The 23,598-nt window shown below is 37.8% G+C and overlaps 3 protein-coding genes across 3 annotated transcripts in view; all 3 read left to right on the top strand.

The window, feature by feature from the left end:
• adhfe1 (alcohol dehydrogenase iron containing 1) overlaps nt 1-16,731 on the top strand; it is a 41,554-nt gene extending 24,823 nt beyond the window's left edge. The window contains exons 14-15 of the mRNA XM_085152403.1: nt 15,602-15,742; nt 16,163-16,731. Coding sequence (XP_085008529.1) covers nt 15,602-15,742; nt 16,163-16,246 — 225 coding nt within the window. The 3' untranslated portion in view covers nt 16,247-16,731. The remainder of the gene's footprint in view (nt 1-15,601; nt 15,743-16,162) is intronic.
• Nucleotides 3,570-7,199, top strand: LOC146522591 (ladderlectin-like). Its single transcript, XM_085152446.1, has 6 exons — nt 3,570-3,732; nt 3,816-3,891; nt 4,479-4,588; nt 5,469-5,603; nt 5,991-6,102; nt 6,875-7,199. Exons 2-6 carry the CDS (start codon nt 3,831-3,833, stop codon nt 6,940-6,942), a joined length of 486 nt encoding a protein of 161 aa, XP_085008572.1. The 5' UTR covers nt 3,570-3,732; nt 3,816-3,830; the 3' UTR covers nt 6,943-7,199.
• A 2,915-nt stretch (nt 16,732-19,646) lies between the features above and the next one.
• LOC146522589 (ladderlectin-like) lies at nt 19,647-23,156 on the top strand. The gene is made up of 6 exons (XM_085152461.1): nt 19,647-19,801; nt 19,882-19,957; nt 20,559-20,668; nt 21,476-21,610; nt 21,987-22,098; nt 22,835-23,156. The coding sequence occupies exons 2-6, from the start codon at nt 19,897-19,899 to the stop codon at nt 22,900-22,902; spliced, it is 486 nt and encodes a 161-aa protein (XP_085008587.1). The 5' UTR covers nt 19,647-19,801; nt 19,882-19,896; the 3' UTR covers nt 22,903-23,156.
• The last annotated feature ends 442 nt before the right edge of the window (nt 23,157-23,598 follow it).

Raw genomic sequence — 23,598 nt, 5'->3', positions numbered from 1 at the left:
GGAAGGCCCCGTAGTATTGTGTTTTGTCCCCATGTAATCTTTTAATGCTCGATTGTGCAAGCTATTTTTTGAGTGACATGTTCGGACTGCATTATGTGACCTTGTTATTCATAGACTTCTTTGATTCTTTGAATTAGCTGATTTCATATCTGCAAATGTGATGTAATGTGAGATAGTGAAGGACACAGGGCCAGGGTGGAGCAGGTTTAGACCTGGCCCCGTGTCCTTCACAAGGAGGTGCTATTTGTAACATGGCTTTAAGGAGATATTTGTTTGGATACATGTGTTGATTTATGTTTTATGTCTTCTGGTTTGTTTCCAGGAGCGAGTGACCAAGCTGTCTCCCAGAGCGCATACGGTGTTGGATCTGAGTCGGCTCTTTGAGGCCTCCATGAAGCTCTACTAAACTCAGCTGCAGTTCCTCCCACAGCCACCAGAGGATGCAGTTCTGAGTCTAAAAACCCCTCACAGGCTCAAAATCGTTGACGTTTTTTCGTTTGAGTTTTGATTAGAAGATTCTTAGGGATTATTATTGAGCTCATCCTTTAAATTCTTTGAAATGATCACCGATTCAAACTTATTCAGCCTCTAACTGCTCATAACCACACTGTGTTCTAGTTTTAATTTGTGAAACTTTTAGAAAGCTGAGTGAAGTCATATTAAAGATATGGTAATTTTATGGAAATAATGAAGACAGTTTTTTGTTTTCTCACATTTAATCTGCTCTAACAGACAGATGAATTATTTGATAAAATCCTGCTTCAATATCAGAAAGTATCAGATGTGTTTTAGATGTAACATTTTAAAGTTTCTGCTGCAGAAAGTCAAATTCTGATGAGTTGCTCAGTCTGGTATAGTTCAAATAAAGAAGCTCAGCACTTTGAGCATGTTTTTCTGGTTGTTTTCTGATTTATTTATTTGTTATTACAAGATCAAATTGTATGCATTTATTTCATATGTTTCACAATCCCGATCCTACAATAGTACAGAGAAAACCCTAACATTTAAAGAACCTCCTGTGAGTAAGCACTTGGTGACAGTGGGAAAGAAAAACTCAATTTTAAAAGGACAAGACCTCCAGCAGAACCATGTGCAGTGAGGTTCAGTCATCTGCTGGTTGGGGATGAGGGGAGGAAGACACTCCTTCACATTTACACAAATGATACATATTTGATGTTTTAATAATTTGACAAGTAAATATTTTTTTTCCACTGATGGATTGATTGTTTTGCCAACTTGCCAAATTATTTTGCTTGCTTGCCTAACTATTGACTGATGCCAGTTTGTTTAATTAATATTTTGTTCAACTGATTACTTGTGTCTATTTAAATGGTAAAATGGTAAATGGCCTGTATTTGTATAGCGCTTTACTAGTCCCTAAGGACCCCAAAGTGCTTTACACATTCAGTCATCCACCCATTCACACACACATTCACACACTGGTGATGGCAAACTACATTGTAGCCACAGCCACCCTGGGGCGCACTGACAGAGGCTGCTCTCCTTGATATTTAATCAAAGGGAGCAGCTTTAAACACAACATGTTAAAGTCTGAATTCTCACAAAAGGTGGCTAAAACGCAGTTGATTGAAGTATGACTTTGTCAGCATGAAGCTGCTGGTGTTTGATTGGTCGCTGTCAAAGCTGCTCATTAAAAGCACAGCATTGCTTTTCTGACCCGATTAGATTGTCTGGTTGTTTAGTCTCAAATTCTAGTTTATCATGTTTTCCTGTAAAGCTTCTTTCTTAGAAACCTTGATGTCAGCTTCTCACACTTCTCTCCAGAGGTTTGTTTTGGTTGTTTAGTCTCTTTCTCTGCCTTCAGTGAATTATAATTTTCAATAAAACCTTTCAAATATGTGTACTCCTGTGTTAAACTATGTGTTTCTTGAGTTATCCCATGTTTTTTCATTAAGACATTAACCACTTTTTTTTATGTCACTTCTGTCTCCAGTTTGCTTCCTTGTGATGATTATTCACGGCCTTAGTATGACTATAAACAGTGAACTACCTGCTTGGCCTTTTTCCTCAGACTCCAGTTTCAGGCATCTTTCCTTGAAAGTTTGATAGATCTGGAGCCGTTCATTAACCACGTCAATTTGATTTTGTAAGTTCTCGTCTTTTTTATGGTGCAAATCAGCTCAGTGTTTCTTCACACAGGGGCGCACTACTTAAAATGCAATGTGCAGCATTAAATACAAGTGATGGAGCTGGAGGAACGTGTGTTTGGTATTGAGTCAGTTTTAAATCAGATTCATAGAATTTGTTACAACATCTAGGCTGTGAGATTGAGGCCGAGTTTATGTTAGATGTGGATCAGCTGCAAGTTTCTTTAGACAGGAATAGGAAGGGGGTTTGTAGCTTGTTGATATAGGTTTAGGATTCATGCTTGGGGTGTGAGAGGTCCTAGGTTCAGGTCCTGAGCGAGCTCAGAGGCTACTTGCGAGCTCAGAGGCTACTTGCGAGCTCAGAGGCTACTTGCGAGCTCAGAGGCTACTTGCTTTGTATGTTTTTCCTCAAAAGTATGCGCAATGTGTTTAAGTGACATGTTCGGACTGCATTATGTGACCATGGCACTTTGATAAAATGGTTTTCTATGCTTGTTATTCATAGACTTCTACGTGAGAAAAGATGTGGTTAGGAACCTGCAGAGGAAACGCTGGAGGTCCAAAAGGTGGGACGCACATCCCAGGTGCCCCTGACAACAAACTCAGTGGTGAAGGTCACTTAAAGAGAACCATGGGTTCACCTGTGTTGTTATCAGTGAGTTCCACCTCCATCTGGAAACTAGCAGATGAGGCTGTGTCAACAAACATCAGGTTAGGAGAGAAAAGTGTCATTTCTGTTTTGTTGCTTCAGTGGTGATGGAGGAGTGCTGATTGAGCTCTGCTCAAACTCCAAGTCCCTGTCACTGGCCAACTCTAGGGCAACAGAGCAGTAAAACAGACTGGTTTACCTGTGTGCACCATGGAAAGACTAAATATCAATACCTTGATTGTTGCTGTGATACAGGTTCTTTATCAGTGCCTCAGATTGACAGGTACCCACCCCAGACACCCAAGTAAAACCAAAATCTCTATTGTAAGCTAAATATTTGGTCTCATTGTGCCCAGTGTTAATTGTGCTTGTCATTCTAACATTTTCTCTAATGTGCTGTTCGGGGTCTTAGGCTGATACTAATGAGGCCGATTGATTATTATCTTTAAGCCCATTTGTTTCAGCAGACGCCTGACTCCAAGCAGCTTCCGGGTGACTTGCTCTTAACACCAGTGGGTTTATATGCCCAGCAAAAACAGCAAAGTGCTTTCTTTATGGCACACAGTGATTACCTTAATAGAACCTGTTTGGATTTTAAGGTCAAACATTTGATAATAAATCGATATAGGATCAACAGTGTGATGGAAATTTTCAAGATTCAGTTTTTCTCTGTGTCAGGCTGACTTGACCGAATAAAAAGGCTCCATGGTATCATGTTTTGTCCTTATATAATCATTAAATACACAGTAGACTTAACTGTGCAAGTGACCATGGATAGATAACTTATTCTTATAAATAATTTGGTGCTCGTTATTGTTTTTAGTCAAATGCTACACAGACAGCTGGGGCACTCTGTTGTTTGACCTCTTTGCAAATTAAAAGCTTCGGTTTTATTTCAGGTTTCTATAACACATCTCCACACTGGAAGTCTGACGCTGCAGGCTGAGACTAAAGCGGGACGATATCCTACGACAGGTGTGTTACAATCATCCTGATGATCTTCTGTGTTTTCTTCACTAAACTAACAGTCACTTTTCTTTTTCTGCTGCTGCCTGCAGATACTAAACATCACCATGAAGCTTCTGACTGTGTCTGCACTTCTCTGTGCAATGGCAGTTCTGGCCGATGCTGCTGGTGAGTATTACAGTATGTCTGCAGTATCTTGGTACATGTAAATCTTACATGCATTAATTCTGACAGATTTTAAAATTGATATTGCACCTATAAAAGCTTTTGAAACTAAATGTAACATTTTTTCTCTAAAATTTATAGTTGATCCATTTTCTGTTTTTATTCCAATCACATTTGAGCTGTTGAAAAATGCAAAAACACATCTGGAATACCTGTGCTATACCCAAACTTCAAAGTAAAACAAATGATATATATCTTATTTTACCATGAAACAGTATCCTTTCTTTTTCTGATTCCAAGTGTATGTTTGAAAAAAACAAAAAAACGCACACATATTAAAAACATGTAGCAGTGTCAGCATATAATATTTTCACCCAATGTGAACAGCCTGTGGGAAAAAAACAGCCTTGAAACAGACATCTGCTAAAATGAGACCAAACATATGTATTTAAAAATATCTTTAAATCTTAAGAAGGAAAATAATAAATTTTGGAATCCAAATCTACGTAAAAAATATTGTCAATAATATAATTAGTGTACAGTGGCATTGCTTGGCTTTACATCCCACAGTGTTCTTTGTTTGTCTTCAGAGGATTGGTGTGCTGTGAAGAAATCCCCGTGCTGTTCCTCTGGTTGGACCCAGTATTATACGCAGTGCTTCATCTATGTGTCCCAAACCATGAGTTGGGCTGAGGCTCAGGTAATGGCAAAGATTAGAACTCATGTGTCACAGTGAATGAACCTTATAGTAATTAACTGTCTATAAACTGTGAGCTGCTAATTAATCTCACTTTAGTGTACAGTTATTTTACAATAACAACATTATATTCAGTTTTATTTATGTAGGGCCAAATCACAACAGCAGTTGCCTTAAAGTGCTTTATATTGTAAGGTAAAGACTCTACAGTAATACATGCAGAGAAACCTCCAACAGTCAGATGAGCCCCTGCGAGAAAGCACTTGGCGACAGTGGGAAGGAAAAACTCCCCTTTAACAGGACAAAATTGCTGCCACAAATATGTTAAAGGGGGGGCAGTCATTTGCTGTGGCCAGTTGGGCTGAAGGGAAACGACAATAGTATTTATTCATCATTAGTCATTAGTCAGGATTTATGTGAAATTGTTTGTGTATGTCTTATATTTTATTATTTATCTTTTTATTTTTTATCTTTGAAATAGTAACACTTTTTTTGGTGATTTTGGCACATGAAAATGGAAAAAGTATTATGCATTTTTTAATGATTACAAAACATTGTTTTTGTCCAAGTAATGAACGTTGTTGTTTTTTTTTTTTAAGTTGAACCGCAATCATAAACAAACATCACAAACAAACAACAAATTTTTCAAAAATGATGTGCTGGTTTATAATAGCCATTTGAATAATGTTAATAGATTTTAAATTATGTTTATCATAATAATAATAATAATAATACTAACAACAACAACAATAATAATAATAATAATAATAATAATAATAATAATAATACAAATAACTGTCAATGATCTGCATGTTTGCCGTGGTGCGAGCTTTAAAGTTGTATTGTTTCTTTGTCAGCTTGTCTTTTTGTCTCTCCACTGCAGAGAAACTGTCAATACATGAATGCAAACCTTGCATCTGTACACAGCCTCGAGGAATATGAGTTGATTCAGAAGGTGATATATGATGCAAGTGGTGCGGATGGACGAACATGGATTGGAGGCTCTGATGCCCAACAGGTAAACTAGGTCCAAGCTCTCAATTTCATTTTTATTTTTATTTCTGTAGTGTCAAATCACAACAAGTAAAGTTAATTCTAAGGTAAAGACTCAACAACATCAGAGAAAACCCCAACGATCATATGACCCCCTATGAGCAACCGCTTTAGCAAACATGAGAAGAAAAACTCCTTTGTTATTATATACATATTATATATTAATATATTATATATTATATACAGTATTGTCATAAATTCTTATATCTATCTATCTATCTAGATATGTGTGTGTGTGTGTGTGTGTGTGTGTGTGTGTGTGGATATATAAATATATCTAAATGTATAATTTGGGAGTGTAATTTGCTTTTCAGTCTATTATTGCCCTATTTTTGTTTTTTTTGTGTTCTAGGACGGTTATTGGTTTTGGATTGATGGAACAGGCTTCCAATATACAAACTGGTGTTCAGGAGAGCCAAACAACCATAAAGGCAACGAGGGGTGCATGGAGATGAATTTTTCAGGTAAATCAAATAAATAATGTATAAAAAGTTGGGAGAGAGCCATAAAGAGCTGGAAATGTAACCAGACAATTATGTTTGCAACATTTGGAACTAATTAGGTTGATTGGCAACAGATCAGTAACGTGACTGGTTATAAAAAGAGCATCTTAAAGAGAAGCAGAAGCAAAATTGGGCACATGTTCATAAATCTGCAAAATACTACATCTATAAATTGTTAAAAAATTTCAGGATATTATTCTTCAACATAAAATCCAATCTGAATATTTCATCATCTACAGTATATAATAGCATCAAAAATTCAGAGAATCTGAAGAAATCTCTGTGAGGACAACATTTAACATTTAACCACTACAACTAGTGTTTCTGTTCAGGAATGCAAGTAAATAGCCGTAATATGGCATTTTAATAAAAAATAAGCAAATTAGAAATTTGGTGGATGACAACAAAAATTATATTTGAGACTTAAAAAAGAGTTTGCACATACTGGTAGATTAGGCCATACAGAAGCATAAAACTTTATAATATACATCTTTATAAACATTGGAATTTACATTCATTTTCAAGTGACAGCTTTCCAACAGTTTTGGAATTTGGGATTGAATACAAATATATTCAATTTATTTACTTTTACTACACCAGTGTTTGCATTTTGTACCATATTAAACAAAAAGTTCATTGTATTTAAATAAATAAATATATAATATATAGCATATAAGTCTGGATATGTATGTGTCCATTAGAGCTATTGTTGTGTGTGTTTGTGTGTTTATAGGTAACAAGTGTATGAATGATCAGAATTGCCAGGGAAATTTTCCATCTGTCTGCGTTAGAAGAATGTGAGGATTCCTGGGCTGATTTGAAGACGTGGCACATCTGACAAGTCAAAAAGCCAAATAATCTCATATGTTACACGAAAGATCTTTTTTTCAGTTTACATCTTTACTTTTATTACTTGCATTGTTTAATAGGCACAAATGGAAAGTGTAATGGAAATAATGGTTTCAGTAGCATTTTATTTTCCATAATGAACTCTCCTTAATGATCTTGTGCATCATTAAAATCTTAAGCATTGAATCAAACTGGTCTCTGAGTCTTTGCTACATGTCACATTTTCATGTGTCTCCCCCCAAATTCAGCTGTAATCCCAGCATTTTTGCACTTTTTGTGATGTAAATCTCTGTTCCATTATGTAAGGTTATAAAAGATTTGAGTCCACTTTCTCTTAGCAGAAAAAAACCCTTCTCTGTCATTATATCTTATATAGTTTGTAACACAACAATTTGTGTTAATCGAGTGCAGATCTTACTCCAGAAAAGGACTGAAGAGGAACAGTTAAAGCTCTTCTTGGTAAATTATCCTAATGTGAAAGAGCAAGCACTTTGGTGACAGTGGGAAAGAAAAACTCCCTTTTAACAGGAAAAAACCTCCGGCAGAACCAGGCTCAGGGAGGGGCGGCCATCTGCTGCGACCGGTTGGGGTGAGAGAAGAAAGACAGGACAGAAGACATGTTGTGGAAGAGAGACAGAGGTTAATAACAAGTATAATTCAATGCAGACAGGTCTATTAACACTCAGTGAGTGGGAAGGTTACTGAAGAAGAAAAACTCAATATAATGTTTGGCAAGGATAAGAAAAATGAAATATCACCATAGAATATCGGTAAAACGCGCATGCGCAGTGCCTTTGTTTTCGTACGCACATAGCGGAAAAAGCGTGCCGGCGACACAGAATGAGGGCGAAAGTGGATTGTTGAATGAAATAGATGAACCAGAATTGGTTTGTAAAAATGCTGCAACTTCAGTGGTGTTGAACTGGTTTAGCTTTTGTCCGTCAGATTCACAACAAAGCACTATTTTTGATAGAGCATGCTAGCGGGCCATTGTTATTACCGTGTTTTTTTTTGGAAAATACGGCACACTTAAATAAATCGATAAATAAATAAATCGATTTTATGTGGTACACGGCGCTCGAAAATCTGTCAAATGTTTTAGTACGACTTTGCTAAGCTACGAACCCGCAGCGCTTGATGGATTGTCGGAGCATTGCGGCTATCGTAGGCAGGAGCCTCACAGAGTGATACGTACTGCGCTTCAACATAATATTACCGTATTGTATGTGTAATACCTCTTTTTAAGTTTTGTGGATATTTTACATAGTTATGCTTAGGATATTTCGGCCAATTTCCAATGGAAATGACTTTCGGTTAAACTGTCAGCAAGGAATTTGTATTTGCACTGTTACATTTTTATATAACTTTAAGTCACATAAAAAACAGCTGCTTGTTTAAGTGAAAATAAATTGATTTTTTTGTTGTGGCGTTGTAAAGTATTTTGTCTAGTGTCAATTATATCATCAGTTATATCATTATCGCAAGTTTTCAAATGTATATTGTGATGAATATTTTTGGTCATATAGCCCTGTTCTATGTAGGAGAATGGTGTTTTGAACAAAGTCCCACAAAAACATTTAAATTGTGACCCCATTTCTGTGCAGAAATGAGACTAAAACCCTGAAACTTAGTTAACTTCAGTTCTGCTGATTTCAGCAGAAGGGGGCTTAGCTATAAACATGCAGGGTCAGGAGTGAGTGAAGAGCTATAAACACTACAAACTACAAGCTACAAACATTGCGGCTGAAAGTTAAAAACTGTCTAAATTCTTTCATCTTTAATAAAATGATCAGCATTGCGGCTTTACTAGGTGTAACAATTAAGTTTAACATTCAGGCATCCATGAAAACATAATTTATTATATGTAACAGAGTTTGAAGTTAGCAGGGAGTTAGCTTGCTAGTTTCCACCTAAACATGATATAGCATGTTCTGACAGAGATTTTGGAAAAAATTAAAACGTACAGCTCTGCTATCACTTCCAAGATAAATGAAGATAGAAAACTAAACGGCAGTGACTTTTATAGGGTTACTGAAGTTGGATTAGCTGGTATATTATAGCTGTGTCCCAAAACGTCGGCTGCATCCTTCTGAGGACCCGGCCCACGTAGACCACGAGGGCCGGGTCCTCGTGGTCTACGTGGGCCGGGTCTTCCTTCGAAGACCGAGAAGGCCGGAAGTGCGAGGCTGTGAAATTGGACGGTCTAGCCTTCAGATTTGCGTCACCGCTGTGTCGGTGGAGTTTAATAAACTCGGCCGTCTGTTCCTTGCTATCTAAAATATAACAGGACACTGGCGTAAATTCTTGACCGTCTCACACTTCTGTTTAATCAATTTTGACGTTTATTCAGCTGTGTGAAAATCCTGGATTAACCCACCCGATGGATTAATAAAGTTTTATTTAATCTAATAACTTTGATCGCAGCCAGACCGATTTACTCCGGAACAAATAAAACACCAAAAAAGGGTAAAAAATTACATTTTTAAGTTATCCGAGTGACTTATATATCATGTTTAACCTGAGTAGCGAAACAGCGGGGGTCTGAAAACGATGAAGCCGGGAGTCCGCTGCTCTCGCTGGTTGGAGTGACCTTTGAACCCCCCGGCTTGCTATCGAGCGGGTGGGTAACAGACGTCTCTGAAAACGTCGGCACACTTTTGCAAATATGCAATGTCTTGATAAACCAAGCAGATATTTGAAATTTACACAGCTACTTTCGCCTTAAAATATGTTAAAAGTTTATTTTGTGACCCAGAAAGATTAATAAGACTAATTTTAAAACTCAGTAGCGGCCGCCATTGTTGGCAGCTGAAATTTGGCTGGGCCGCGCTATGAATTCTGGGATATGGTGGGCCACGAAGGACACACCCGACCCATCCTTCAAATTTGGGGAAATGAAGGACGCATTTGTCGGCCGGATTTGAAGGAGTCGACGAATTGGGACAGCCTTCGTCGCCTGGCTGTGACGTAATCGGCCTTCAAATGCGGCCTCCGAAGGATGCAGCCGACGTTTTGGGACATAGCTAATGTTGTGCTACGTGATCGCTAGCAAAACAGCTGTTAGTGTAACCCAGGTCCCACGTAGCTATGGTAAAGCTAGAGTATATAGTACAATGAGACTGGGCCTGGGTTCATAGTGCTACTAATCATGATACTTGATACCCTCTAATTGAATTAATAAGGACCACCACAACTGTATTTTACACAAATTAAATCCCTCACCGGGTATTTATTTAGACAACAAAGAAATGAATAAAATAAACAGTTACTTTTATAAAATGAATTGAATTCAAATAAACAAACACAAATGCTGTAAAAGTGACTACATGGGTTTTCAATAAAAGATTATCAAAGCAAAATACCTCGTTCTTAGGTGCCAACTGTTATTTCGGTTACAACAGCTCACATCTTTAACAGGGATGAATTTCAACCTTTGATAATAACTTTGCTTACAACTACACATTTACTCAATTTAAACCAAATTTGTAACAGTGGGCCCACACACACACACTTTAACCTGTCCACACTATACCTGTAGCACAGTGCTTGTTGCAGACCTGATTCGAAGTTCGGGTGCGGTGAGGCCTAAAACTGTTGGCCGCTTCACTCAAACTGAGCCATAAACAAAATACGTGCACTTTAGTTCCAGTTAGTACTCACGAGTCCAATGAGTTTGTTAGTGGGGCAATCACAAACGGGCAGTTAGTTCACCAGTAGTGAAGACAGTCAGGGGCGAGAAAACAGCAGGGTCCATTCGGGCAGAAACCTCTCTCTCCCTCTCCTTTCAGAGCGTCCCTCGGCTTCTAAACATATTAAAACACTTGAGCTACAATACCAAATGCTATCACATAACGATTTAGCATTAGCATGCTCTGACTAAAAATCACAGAGCTAAACATACAGCATGGCATCACAGCACATAACGCGGTAAGCTGCGCTAATTAACAAGCCGCTAGTTACCATCACATATCGCGCCATTTTACCACTATAACGAATAGTTACAGTACAAATGTCAAGGCACACAGACTCATTTACCGCTTGCAGATCACAAATAAGTAATATCAGGACCACGGGTAGTCGACCTCAATGATACACTTAGATGTAAAATCCACACCACGTTTGCCTTACGACATCTCTCTCTTCGGACTTAGCTTCTGTAGCTGTGTCCCATTTCAGGGTCTGCACGCTTGAAGTACGCATTTTAAGTGCGGTTACGTCACCGCCACGCAACGACGGCTGTCCCAATTCGAAGTGTACTTCAAATGCATACTCCAAATGCGCCGTCGATTTCCCCAAATATCAAGCGTGATCCGGTGCACGCTTCGTGGTCCCATATATCCCACAATTCATAGCGCGGCGGTGGGTGTGGATAATTTTGCCGCAAGAAGGGAGCGGCCAAAGAGTGAACTGTCAAAAGAGAATCTGATGATTTTATGGATAATTAAAGTCAGTCATATATCCACAAACAAAACAAGCTGAAAGTCAGTGAGATATATATATATATATATATATATATATATATATATATATATATATATATATATATATATATATATATCATAATAATCTGAAAATACTATAATATTGGCCATATTATATTTACATTACCACAGTGGAATGACTTTAGTCTCATGAACAACATTAACTAATTATTGTTTACTAGCTAATCTTAAATAACTGTTCAGTACAGAAATGAAGCCCTTGAATCATGTTTTACAGTCCTGTGGTTTCAGCCTCAGATACTCAACTAATCAAAGTGATGTCATGACAAACATGAATGACCAACAAAACATTTTTCTCCTTCATTTCTGTCAAACAAAGCTGTATGTAACGCGGTTAGTATCATGGTTGCTAGGCAACCTGAACAGCACGACGAAGCATATACCGTCCCATTTCACAAGCCTCTCACTTCCGCACTTCCCGTACTTATAGTACGCACCGTCCGTAGTACGCGTAGTGTGCGTACTTCAAGCGTGCATACTGTGAAATGGGACACAGCCCCTGTGTCCACTCCCACAGATTCTCACAAACCTTACCACTTGTCCCGCCCCCATAACAGAGATGACATTGACTGGCTCGTCAGCACAAACAACCAATGACAATACAACATTGAGGTAACTGACATTAAATGGGTAAATAAAGTTAGGTTACACCCCAACATATTTATTCTGCACAGAAAATGAACTCTAAATCATGGAACCCTTTTATTTACTGGACTCTTAACTGTAAATGAAATACATTTGTACCAAAGCATATGATTTTTAAACCTTTTATCAACTATTTATATTTTAACCATTTTTTATAACAGTAGACTTTTTTTCTTTACCCTGTATGCCTGAATAATTTCAGACAGGGCTACATTAGCATAAACACAGTGAAGCTAGAGGATGACTGCTAACAGTTTTCCACTCGATAAAAGTTAACGTGAGGGTTTTACTTATATTGTTTCCCTTAATGCGCCTTATAATCCAGTGCGCCTTATGGTCCAAAAAATACAGTAGATATAAAAGTATATCATTAGCAAACATTTGTAAGTAGGGTTGCCAACCGTCCCTTAAAAAACGGAATCGTCCCGTATTTAGAAACAAAAGTACACGTCCCGTATTGAGCTAATAAGGGACGCACTTTGTCCCGTAATACAGTGAGAATCAAAAGTAGTCTATAAGTTTTAATGTAATTAACGCTTTGTTTGAAAACATAATTCCCAGCCCCGCCCCTGCTTTGTGACCAATGAGCTGACAGCACACTTATGACAATTCGAGTATGACAATTCAGATTACCGCTCATCTCATTGGTTGAGGAAAGGTCGCTTGCGGAGAAAATACCGGAAGACAACAGATGACCACAACAAAAAGCATGGCCAACAGGGAAACAAACGCCGACACTGCGGTGCAAGTCTCAGACGACAGTACACCTGAAGCTGGGCAAACACTGCGATTTTCAAACTGCACGATTGGCTCGCATGGGTTATAAGTTCGTAGGTCACGATGCAGGTCTCACACTATACCGCCCGATGCTCTGATGCGACCTGAGTCACACTGTGCCTCCATAAAATGAAGGTTATAACAGAAAATCTGTCGCTCGCTCTCCCTCTTTGTCTTTCACTCACACAGACACGCACCACCATCAACTTTGCTAAATTACTAATGACAAACATGATCAGGCAGCTGTGATTGAGCAGCAATGTAAATCCAACTATTTTCACGGTTGTTGTGGTCGTGATAATTTGGTGATGCCACATCGAAAAGGCTCGGATGAGCTTTCCAAAGTTCTACAAGTTGTGCCTCCATCGCTTGAGTCCAGATCACACGCTGCACAGCCGTGCTGCTCCGTCTTTTTCACCGACGTTTACGTGTTTGCGCGTGAGCAGTGTGAGCGGCTGCGGTGACACCCTCACGAGCGATTGATGATCGGGAGCTGGTCGTGAGGTGTTAATCGTTACCCTTCTCGTTACCCCACGTATACTACACGATGCACGATGAAGGCCAAAATCGGGCCGATCACCAAATTGGTCGCACGACTCAAAAATCGGCTCAAAATGGGCCAAAAATCGCACAGTGTGAGCCAGGCATTAGACCAGCAATGTTTGTTCCTCTCAGAGAAAGAAAAAAAGGCTGCAAAAGTGCAGGGAAGAATGGGAAAAGGAAAACACCTGGCTGGAAAAGTGCACGATAACATCTATAAAGCGCACTGCACTGTGTGCCGGCGCACTTTTTCCATAGGCGTGCTTCTAATGGTGGGCACATGAAGAACATGAGGGGCGTGAAAGCTCGGGGAACCCTTAACCAATTTTTGTCTACCAGGCCACGGCAGAACCAGATATGGTAAACACTGGTTTGTTTGTTTTTAAACCCTCTGGTTAAGGTTAAAATGGGCATGTGCAGTGAATATCAGCGCTATGTGGCCAGAAGTGTGATAATATAATTTATTTTGTGTAATAAACAACTGCAAGGATAGATGATTACAACAAATAGATGAGTAATACATAAAAGTAATACATAGATGAATAATGATGATGAGTTATGACGCGTAATCATGGGAACAAGTGGGTTTACAAACGGGAGCAAAAGCTGAAATAATGCCTCTGCTGAAGCCAATTGCACTAAATGCACTAAATGTGCACTGTTACAAGAATATTTTTCTTTCTATTGTTTTCTATTAATTTATATAATTTTAAGTTAAGCAGGACAGAGTTCTTTTAAAGAAAGATTTACTTTTATTATCAAAAGTTAAGCATGACAGGCTTCTGTTTAAGAAAGAGACCTGTTTTATTGTGTTAATGTTGTCATTTTGAGCTAAAAATAAATGGCTAAATGATTTTTGTTTCCCATGTGTTGATATCACAAAGAATACGCATCTACTTAAATCAAATTCAAGTCAAATGGTTAAAAAAAATAATTTCACACACAAAAAAAGAGCTAAAAAATTCACCACACTGGGAAGGGTGAAGACAACTGGGTCGCCCGGCCCTGGCCACGAGGTGTCCCTTATTTATTTTTCAGGGAGTTGGCAACCCTATTTGTAAGTTACACTACAGGTACAAATTTCAGGTAAACTATTTATGTACAAACTGACCAACAAAAAAACTTGAGGTACTCTGGCATTACTATGAGGTTTTTAGTGATATTTTAATTACTCACATGTTGTGATGAGAATAATGCAGAATTAAAAATTCAGCAGAAATAAGTGAAGTAGAGAGATGGCAACGTTGGAAAGACTGAGAGAAAAGACACCAGGGAGGGAGAGAGCTGTGAGCAGCATGGAAGAACTGATGAGGATGGTCAGACAGATGACTTCATATTCTTAAATTCATTCTGACATTTGATCACTTTGCTTAATTAGAGCTGAATGATGGTCAAACAAGATTAGAAACAAAGGATGACTCATGCTCTGGTGCTTAAACAAAACACTACACCTCTGACTGAGATGGATGCAGGTTCCTTGAGGAACTCCACACAGAACTTGACTTTGTTTCATACTCGACCTGTGCAGCTTTTAAATAAAATGTTCTGCTGAACTTTGTGTTTTCAGTCTCACGGGCTCTCCGCTGTCCTTACGTCTCTGGCCGTCTTCAACTTCACAGCCCCGATGTGTCCGGAGCGCCACCTTGAGGCCGCAGAGGTCCTCGGTACCTGAACGCTTCACACTAGGCCATATTAGATTTAGTATAATAGAGACTGTGTGGAATGTCTACTTTATTTATCCAGCCAAACCAAAAGGTTTCCAGACTTCAATGAGCCAAATAAAATCACTCAGTTAGAAAAAAAGAAAGAAATACACTGGAGAGGAACATCCAACAACAACAGGGCACACAAACAGTGAAACATCAAACATCCAAGACAGTCACCGGGACCTTAAATGCCTCCATTGAGAGTCTTTTCAGTTATTTAAGAATATTGAAGGTATTCAAAAATAAGGTTTTTAAGGGCTCTTTGTACCTTTTTAAAGAAGTCTAAAATAGAAAAAAAAATAATTTTCTTTATTATTATTTTTTTTCAGTAGTAGCACTTTATTTCTTCAGCTATCAATAGAAAATATCCAAATTCACCAAAACTGCCATCACTCTTTAAAAATTGTACACAGACTTTCTCTGTGCTATGTTCAGGTGCAGGTGAAGAGGGAGGATGCGGGTGCCGTTGTGGCCGACACGCTGCGTCAAATTCTGTTTGACTTGCACGTGGAAGATGGACTGGGAGCTATGGGATACACCAAAGATGACATCCCGGCACTAGTGAAAGGAACTATCCCTCAGGTGGGTCAGAGTCCCCCTTCATATGTGAACTCCTGGGTTAAACCGTGAATTTCTTGAGTCATCCCATATGTTTACATTAAGACATCAACCTCTTTCTTTTGATGTCACTTCTATCCCCAGTTTGTCCCCATGTAATCTTTTAATGCTCGATTGTGCAAGCTATTTTTTGAGTGACATGTTCGGACTGCATTATGTGACCTTGTTATTCATAGACTTCTTTGATTCTTTGAATTAGCTGATTTCATATCTGCAAATGTGATCTAATGTGAGATAGTGAAGGACACAGGGCCAGGGTGGAGCAGGTTTAGACCTGGCCCCGTGTCCTTCACAAGGAGGTGCTATTTGTAACATGGCTTTAAGGAGATATTTGTTTGGATACATGTGTTGATTTATGTTTTATGTCTTCTGGTTTGTTTCCAGGAGCGAGTGACCAAGCTGTCTCCCAGAGTGGACACGGTGGAGGATCTGAGTCGGCTCTTTGAGGCCTCCATGAAGCTCTACTAAACTCAGCTGCAGTTCCTCCCACAGCCACCAGAGGATGCAGTTCTGAGTCTAAAAACCCCTCACAGGCTCAAAATCGTTGACGTTTTTCATTTGAGTTTTGATTAGAAGATTCTTAGGGATTATTATTGAGCTCATCCTTTAAATTCTTTGAAATGATCACCGATTCAAACTTATTCAGCCTCTAACTGCTCATAACCACAATGTGTTCTAGTTTTAATTTGTGAAACTTTTAGAAAGCTGAGTGAAGTCATATTAAAGATATGGTAATTTTATGGAAATAATGAAGACAGTTTTTTGTTTTCTCACATTTAATCTGCTCTAACAGACAGATGAATTATTTGGTAAAATCCTGCTTCAATATCAGAAAGTATCAGGTGTGTTTTAGATGTAACATTTTAAAGTTTCTGCTGCAGAAAGTCAAATTCTGATGAGTTGCTCAGTCTGGTATAGTTCAAATAAAGAAGCTCAGCACTTTGAGCATGTTTTTCTGGTTGTTTTCTGATTTATTTATTTGTTATTACAAGATCAAATTGTCTGCATTTATTTCATATGTTTCACAATCCTGATCCTACAATAGTACAGAGAAAACCCTAACATTTAAAGAACCTCCTGTGAGTAAGCACTTGGTGACAGTGGGAAAGAAAAACTCAATTTTAAAAGGACAAGACCTCCAGCAGAACCATGTGCAGTGAGGTGCAGTCATCTGCTGGTTGGGGATGAGGGGAGGAAGACACTCCTTCACATTTACACAAATGATACATATTTGATGTTTTAATAATTTGACAAGTTAATATTTTTTTTCCACTGATGGATTGATTGTTTTGCCAACTTGCCAAATTATTTTGCTTGCTTGCCTAACTATTGACTGATGCCAGTTTGTTTAATTAATATTTTGTTCAACTGATTACTTGTGTCTATTTAAGTGGTAAAATGGTAAATGGCATGTATTTGTATAGCGCTTTACTAGTCCCTAAGGACCCCAAAGCGCTTTACACATTCAGTCATCCACCCATTCACACACACATTCACACACTGGTGATGGCAAGCTACATTGTAGCCACAGCCACCCTGGGGCGCACTGACAGAGGCTGCTCTCCTTGATATTTAATCAAAGAGAGCAGCTTTAAACACAACAGGTTAAAGTCTGAATTCTCACAAAAGGTGACTAAAACACAGTTGATTGAAGTATGTGTTTGTCAGCATGAAGCTGCTGGTGTTTGATTGGTCGCTGTCAAAGCTGCTCATTAAAAGCACAGCATTGCTTTTCTGACCCGATTAGATTGTCTGGTTGTTTAGTCTCAAATTCTAGTTTATCATGTTTTCCTGTAAAGCTTCTTTCTTAGAAACCTTGATGTCAGCTTCTCACACTTCTCCCCAGAGGTTTGTTTTGGTTGTTTAGTCTCTTTCTCTGCCTTCACTGAATTATAATTTTCCATAAAACCTTTCAAATATGTGTACTCCTGTGTTAAACTGAGTTTCTTGAGTCATCCCATGTTTTTTCATTAAGACATTAACCACTTTTTTATGTCACTTTTGTCTCCAGTTTGCTTCCTTGTGATGATTATTCACGGCCTTAGTATGACTATAAACAGTGAACTACCTACTTGGCCTTTTTCCTCAGACTCCAGTTTCAGGCATCTTTCCTTGAAAGTTTGATAGATCTGGAGCCGTTCATTAACCACGTCAATTTGATTTTGTAGGTTCTCGTCTTTTTTATGGTGCAAATCAGCTCAGTGTTTCTTCACACAGGGGCGCACTACTTAAAATGTAATGTGCAGCATTAAATACAAGTGATGGAGCTGGAGGAATGTGTGTTTGGTATTGAGTCATGAATTTGTGCCATTTATGGAATTTGAGGCCGAGTTTATGTTAGATGTGGATCAGCTGCAAGTTTCTTTTGACAGGAATAGGAAGGGGGTTTGTAGCTTGTTGATATAGGTTTAGGATTCATGCTTGGGGTGTGAGAGGTCCTAAGTTCAGGTCCTGGGCGAGTTCAGAGGCTACTTGCTTTGTATGTTTTTCCTCAAAAGTATGTGCAATGTGTTTAAGTGACATGTTCGGACTGCATTATGTGACCATGGCACTTTGATAAAATGGTTTTCTATGCTTGTTATTCATAGACTTCTTCTTAAATTCTTTACTGTCTTTACTTGGGGTGATCGTGGCTCAAGAGTTGGGAGTTCGTCTTGTAATCGCAAGGTTGCCGGTTCGAGCCCCGGCTTTGGGGTCCTTAGGGACTAGTAAAGCGCTACAGGCCATTTACATGTTTGATAAAATACTTTCCACAAGGACAAACATTCAGCCCGAGACACCTTATGCAGTTGGAAGAAAACATAAAAAATATTATATATATATATATATATGTATGTATACATTAAAAACGCTAAGGAAAATGCTCAGGAGAAAGGATGAAACACTGAAAGCTTCATCTACACGACTTCTACGTGAGAAAAGATGTGGTTAGGAACCTGCAGAGGAAACGCTGGAGGTCAAAAAGGTGGGACGCACATCCCAGGTGCCCCTGACAACAAACTCAGTGGTGAAGGTCACTTAAAGAGGACCATGGGTGCACCTGTGTTGTTATCAGTGAGTTCCACCTCCACCTTGAAACTAGCAGATGAGGCTGTGTCAACAAACATCAGGTTAGGAGAGAAAAGTGTCATTTCTGTTTTGTTGCTTCAGTGGTGATGGAGGAGTGCTGATTGAGCTCTGCTCAAACTCCAAGTCCCTGTCACTGGCCAACTCTAGGGCAACAGAGCAGTAAAACAGACGGGTTTACCTGTGTGCACCATGGAAAGACTAAATATCAATACCTTGATTGTTGCTGTGATAAAGGTTCTTTATCAGTGCCTCAGATTGACAGGTACCCACCCCAGACACCCAAGTAAAACCAAAATCTCTATTGTAAGTTAAATATTTGGTCTCATTGTGCCCAGTGTTAATTGTGCTTGTCATTCTAACATTTTCTCTAATGTGCTGTTCGGGGTCTTAGGCTGATACTAATAAGGCCAATTGATTATTATCTTTAAGCCCATTTGTTTCAGCAGACGCCTGACTCCAAGCAGCTCCCAGGTGACTTGCTCTTAACACCAGTGGGTTTATATGCCCAGCAAAAACAGCAAAGTGCTTTCTTTATGGCACACAGTGATTACCTTAATAGAACCTGTTTGGATTTTAAGGTCAAACATTTGATAATAAATCGATAAAGGATCAACAGTGTGATGGAAATGTTCAAGATTCAGTTTTTCTCTGTGTCAGGCTGACTTGACCGAATAAAAAGGCTCCATGGTATCATGTTTTGTCCTTATATAATCATTAAATACACAGTAGACTTAACTGTGCAAGTGACCATGGATAGATAACTTATTCTTATAAATAATTCGGTGCTCGTTATTGTTTTTAGTCAAATGCTACACAGACAGCTGGGGCACTCTGTTGTTTGACCTCTTTGCAAATTAAAAGCTTCAGTTTTATTTCAGGTTTCTATAACACATCTCCACACTGGAAGTCTGACGCTGCAGGCTGAGACTAAAGCGGGACGATATCCTACAACAGGTGTGTTACAATCATCCTGATGATCTTCTGTGTTTTCTTCACTAAACTAACAGTCACTTTTCTTTTTCTGCTGCCTGCAGATACTAAACATCACCATGAAGCTTCTGACTGTGTCTGCACTTCTCTGTGCAATGGCAGTTCTGGCCGATGCTGCTGGTGAGTATTACAGTATGTCTGCAGTATCTTGGTACATGTAAATCTTACATGCATTAATTCTGACATATTTTAAAATTGATATTGCACCTATAAAAGCTTTTGAAACTAAATGTAACATTTTTTCTCTAAAATTTATAGTTGATCCATTTTCTGTTTTTATTCCAATCACATTTGAGCTGTTGAAAAATGCAAAAACACATCTGGAATACCTGTGCTATACCCAAACTTCAAAGTAAAACAAATGATATATATCTTATTTTACCATGAAACAGTATCCTTTCTTTTTCTGATTCCAAGTGTATGTTTGAAAAAAACAAAAAAAACTCCACACATATTAAAAACATGTAGCAGTGTCAGCATATAATATTTTCACCCAATGTGAACAGCCTGTGGGGAAAAAAACAGCCTTGAAACAAACAGCTGCTAAAATGAGACCAAACATATGTATTTAAAAATATCTTTAAATCTTAAGAAGGAAAATAATAAATTTTGGAATCCAAATCTACGTAAAAAATATTGTCAATAATATAATTAGTTAATGACCAGTGTACAGTCGCATTGCTTGGCTTTACATCACACAGTGTTCTTTGTTTGTCTTCAGAGGATTGGTGTGCTGTGAAGAAATCCCCGTGCTGTTGCTCTGGTTGGACTGAGTATTGTAACCAGTGCTTCCTCTATGTGTCCCAAAGCATGACTTGGGCTGAGGCTCAGGTAATGGCAAAGATTAGAACTCATGTGTCACAGTGAATGAACCTTATAGTAATTAACTGTCTATAAACTGTGAGCTGCTAATTAATCTCACTTTAGTGTACAGTTATTTTACAATAACAACATTATATTCAGTTTTATTTATGTAGGGCCAAATCACAACAGCAGTTGCCTTAAAGTGCTTTATATTGTAAGGTAAAGACTCTACAGTAATACATGCAGAGAAACCTCCAACAGTCAGATGAGCCCCTGCGAGAAAGCACTTGGCAACAGTGGGAAGGAAAAACTCCCCTTTAACAGGACAAAATTGCTGCCACAAATATGTTAAAGGGGGGGCAGTCATTTGCTGTGGCCAGTTGGGCTGAAGGGAAACGACAATAGTATTTATTCATCATTAGTCATTAGTCAGGATTTATGTGAAATTGTTTGTGTATGTCTTATATTTTATTATTTATCTTTTTATTTTTTATCTTTGAAATAGTAACACTTTTTTTTGGTGATTTTGGCACATGAAAATGGAAAAAGTATTATGCATTTTTTAATGATTACAAAACATTGTTTTTGTCCAAGTAATGAACTTTTTTTTTTTTTTTTTTAAAGTTAAACCGCAATCATAAACAAACATCACAAACAAAAAACTAATTTTTCAAAAATTATGTGCTGGTTTATAATAGCCATTTGAATAATGTTAATAGATTTTAAATTATGTTTATCATAATAATAATAATAATAATAATAACACTACAAATAACTTAACTTTAAAGTTGTATTGTTTCTTTGTCAGCTTGTCTTTTTGTCTCTCCACTGCAGAAAAACTGTCAATACATGAATGCAAACCTTGCATCTGTACACAGCCTCGAGGAATATAAGTTGATTCAGAAGGTGATATATGATGCAAGTGGTGCAGATGGACGAACATGGATTGGAGGCTCTGATGCCCAACAGGTAAACTAGGTCCAAGCTCTCAATTTCATTTTTATTTTTATTTATGTAGTGTCAAATCACAACAAGTAAAGTTAATTCTAAGGTAAAGACTCAACAACATCAGAGAAAACCCCAACGATCATATGACCCCCTATGAGCAACCGCTTTAGCAAACATGAGAAGAAAAACTCCTTTGTTATTATATACATATTATATATTAATATATTATATATTATATACAGTATTGTCATAAATTCCTATATCTATCTATCTATCTATCTATCTAGATATGTGTGTGTGTGTGTGTAGATATATAGATATATCTAAATGTATAATTTGGGAGTGTAATTTGCTTTTCAGTCTATTATTGCTCTATTTTTGTTTTTTTGTGTTCTAGGATGGTTATTGGTTTTGGATTGATGGAACAGGCTTCCAATATACAAACTGGTGTTCAGGACAGCCAAACAACTATAATGGCGGCGAGGAGTGCATGGAGATGAATTTTTCAGGTAAATCAAATATATAATGTATAAAAAGTTGGGAGAGAGCCATAAAGAGCTGGAAATGTAATGTTGATTGGCAACAGATCAGTAACGTGACTGGTTATAAAAAGAGCATCTTAAAGAGAAGCAGAAGCAAAAATAGGCACATGTTCATAAATCTGCAAAATACTACATCTATAAATTGTTAAACAATTTCAGGATATTATTCTTCAACATAAAATCCAATCGGAATATTTCATCATCTACAGTATATAATAGCATCAAAAATTCAGAGAATCTGAAGAAATCTCTGTGAGGACAACCTTTAACATTTAACCACTACAACTAGTGTTTCTGTTCAGGAATGCAAGTAAATAGCCGTAATATGGCATTTTAATAAAAAATAAGCAAATTAGAAATTTGGTGGATGACAACAAAAATTATATTTGAGACTTAAAAAAGAGTTTGCACATACTGGTAGATTAGGCCATACAGAAGCATAAAACTTTATAATATACATCTTTATAAACATTGGAATTTACATTCATTTTCAAGTGACAGCTTTCCAACAGTTTTGGAATTTGGGATTGAATACAAATATATTCAGTTTATTTACTTTTACTACACCAGTGTTTGCATTTTGTACCATATTAAACAAAAAGTTCATTGTATTTAAATAAATAAATATATAATATATAGCATATAAGTCTGGATATGTATGTGTCCATTAGATCTATTGTTGTGTGTGTTTGTGTGTTTATAGGTAACAAGTGTATGAATGATCTGAAGTGCAAGGTAAAACTTCCATCTGTCTGCGTTAAAAGAATGTGAGGATTCCTGGGCTGATTTGAAGACGTGGCACATCTGACAAGTCAAAAAGCCAAATAATCTCATATGTTACATGAAAGATCTTTTTTTCAGTTTACATCTTTACTTTTATTACTTGCATTGTTTAATAGGCACAAATGGAAAGTGTAATGGAAATAATGGTTTTAGTAGCATTTTATTTTCCATAATGAACTCTCCTTGATGATCTTGTGCATCATTAAAATCTTAAGCATTGAATCAAACTGGTCTCTGAGTCTTTGCTACATGTCACATTTTCATGGGTCTCCCCCCAAATTCAGCCGTAATCCCAACATTTCTGCACTTTTTGTGATGTAAATCTCTGTTCCATTATGTAAGGTTATAAAAGATTTGAGTCCACTTTCTCTTAGCAGAAAAAAACCCTTCTCTGTCATTATATCTTGAACATTTACAGTTTGTAACACAACAATTTGTGTCAATCGAGTGCAGATCTTACTCCAGAAAAGGACTGAAGAGGAACAGTTAAAGCTCTTCTTGGTAAATTATCCTAATGTGAAAGAGCAAGCACTTTGGTGACAGTAGGAAAGAAAAACTCCCTTTTAACAGGAAAAAACCTCCGGCAGAACCAGGCTCAGGGAGGGGCGGCCATCTGCTGCGACCGGTTGGGGTGAGAGAAGAAAGACAGGACAGAAGACATGCTGTGGAAGAGAGACAGAGGTT

The sequence above is a fragment of the Neolamprologus multifasciatus genome, chromosome 3, assembly GCF_963576455.1.
Source record: "Neolamprologus multifasciatus chromosome 3, fNeoMul1.2, whole genome shotgun sequence".
Classification (NCBI taxonomy): Eukaryota; Metazoa; Chordata; class Actinopteri; order Cichliformes; family Cichlidae; genus Neolamprologus; species Neolamprologus multifasciatus.
Note: the sequence above shows the minus strand (reverse complement) of the source record. Positions and strands in the feature narration are given on the sequence as shown.

What these genes read in the sequence shown, in the direction of transcription:
- LOC146522591 (XM_085152446.1), top strand. Translation starts at nt 3,831, where the DNA reads ATGAAGCTTCTGACTGTGTCTGCACTTCTCTGTGCAATGGCAGTTCTG. An exon ending in TGAGTTGGGCTGAGGCTCAG is followed by an intron (nt 4,589 to 5,468) that starts GTAATGGCAAAG and finishes TCTCCACTGCAG; the next exon opens with AGAAACTGTCAATACATGAA. An exon ending in CATGGAGATGAATTTTTCAG is followed by an intron (nt 6,103 to 6,874) that starts GTAAATCAAATA and finishes GTGTGTTTATAG; the next exon opens with GTAACAAGTGTATGAATGAT.
- LOC146522589 (XM_085152461.1), top strand. Translation starts at nt 19,897, where the DNA reads ATGAAGCTTCTGACTGTGTCTGCACTTCTCTGTGCAATGGCAGTTCTG. An exon ending in TGACTTGGGCTGAGGCTCAG is followed by an intron (nt 20,669 to 21,475) that starts GTAATGGCAAAG and finishes TCTCCACTGCAG; the next exon opens with AAAAACTGTCAATACATGAA. An exon ending in GAGGCTCTGATGCCCAACAG is followed by an intron (nt 21,611 to 21,986) that starts GTAAACTAGGTC and finishes TTTGTGTTCTAG; the next exon opens with GATGGTTATTGGTTTTGGAT.